The following is a 1,326-nucleotide window of genomic DNA, read 5'->3' as shown; positions in this document are numbered from 1 at the left end:
GCAAACCTTGAATGTAAAATAGATAACAGGAACGCAAAGTAGCGGGACTGGTTCGCCAAAGATCGTAGTGCATGTGGTGGGAGGGGTTCGAGCCGAGGCGGCCGAGGAGGCAGGCTGAAGCCCGAGGGCCGCGGAGTAAAGACACACGCTCCGAGTCCCCAGCAGAAGTGCCCCCGTTTATTCACAGCACAGCCTTTATATGCTACATCCTATAGAGGGCGCCTCATAATCGGCTTAGCACTCGCGCCCTCTACATCCCCCCTTTTGGGAAAGTAACAGAAAGCAACCCCTTGCTCTCAGGTATACAACGTATGACAAATGTCTCATGGCACGTTCTACAAGTTCAGCCGCACCGGCGGCCTAACACAACGTCCAGACCGAGTGCGTACAACTGACCCAGGCGGTCTTGAGGGAGTAGCCGGGGCAACCGGTGGCGATGCACTTGTAGAGGAGTAAGTGCCCTGGGAGTTGGACTGCTGCACACAGGCTCTGGGCGAGTTGGAGTCTGTGGCAGGCTTTCAGATCCTCGTGTCCGTGGACTGGAGCTGCCGAGGTCTAGACCACCTGATGACGGAGACTGCTGCGGAACCAGATGTCTCCGGTTGCGGACGAGAGCACCTGCATCCGTCTGGACCACGTAGGAGCGTGGACGCTGCGCTGGGCTAAGAACAGTGCCAGCACAATCTGTGTCGCGAATCCACACTCTCTCTCCCTCCTCCAGGGGCCGCAAATCTTGTGCAGCATGTCGACGGTCAAAATCTTGACGCTGGCGACGTCGTTGGGTAGTGTCACGCCGGTGGAAGTCGGCAGCGTTAGGTGGTTCTGGAAGCAACGCGGCCATGGGGACCGGAAGGCGAGTCCTGAGGCTGCGCCCCATGAGCAGCTGAGCAGGGCTGTACCCGGTCACGCCAGGTGCGTTGCGGTATGCCAAGAGGGCCAAAGGCCAGTCCGGAGACTTCTTGAAGAGTTCCTTAACCGTCCGCACCATACGCTCGACTTCCCCATTAGACTGCGGGTACCTGGGACTGCTGGTGACGTGGGAGAATCCGTAGCTCTGGGCGAAGACGCGGAATTCTGCCGACGAAAATTGAGGCCCATTATCGCTGACGAGGGTCTCTGGGATCCCATGCCTTGCGAAGACACTTTTGATTGATGGAGATCACCGCTGTAGACGTCGTCGAGCGAAGGGACAGCACTTCAGGGTACCTCGAGTAGTAATCTACGAGGAGAAGGTAGTCGGCTTCTTCGTGATGAAATATGTCCACCCCGACTCGCTCCCAGGGACGGCTAGGCGTCACGGTAGGCAGCAGTGGCTCTGCTCGCTGG

At 58.2% G+C, this 1,326-nt stretch overlaps 1 protein-coding gene across 1 annotated transcript; it reads right to left on the bottom strand.

Annotated features, from left to right (window-relative positions):
- Positions 1-343: 343 nt before the first annotated feature.
- LOC125940438 (uncharacterized) lies at positions 344-988 on the bottom strand. The gene has a single exon (XM_049656641.1). It carries the CDS (start codon positions 986-988, stop codon positions 344-346), a length of 645 nt encoding a protein of 214 aa, XP_049512598.1.
- Positions 989-1,326: the final 338 nt, after the last annotated feature.

The sequence above is a fragment of the Dermacentor silvarum genome, chromosome 9 (assembly GCF_013339745.2).
Source record: "Dermacentor silvarum isolate Dsil-2018 chromosome 9, BIME_Dsil_1.4, whole genome shotgun sequence".
In the NCBI taxonomy this organism is placed as follows: Eukaryota; Metazoa; Arthropoda; class Arachnida; order Ixodida; family Ixodidae; genus Dermacentor; species Dermacentor silvarum.
Note: the sequence above shows the minus strand (reverse complement) of the source record. Positions and strands in the feature narration are given on the sequence as shown.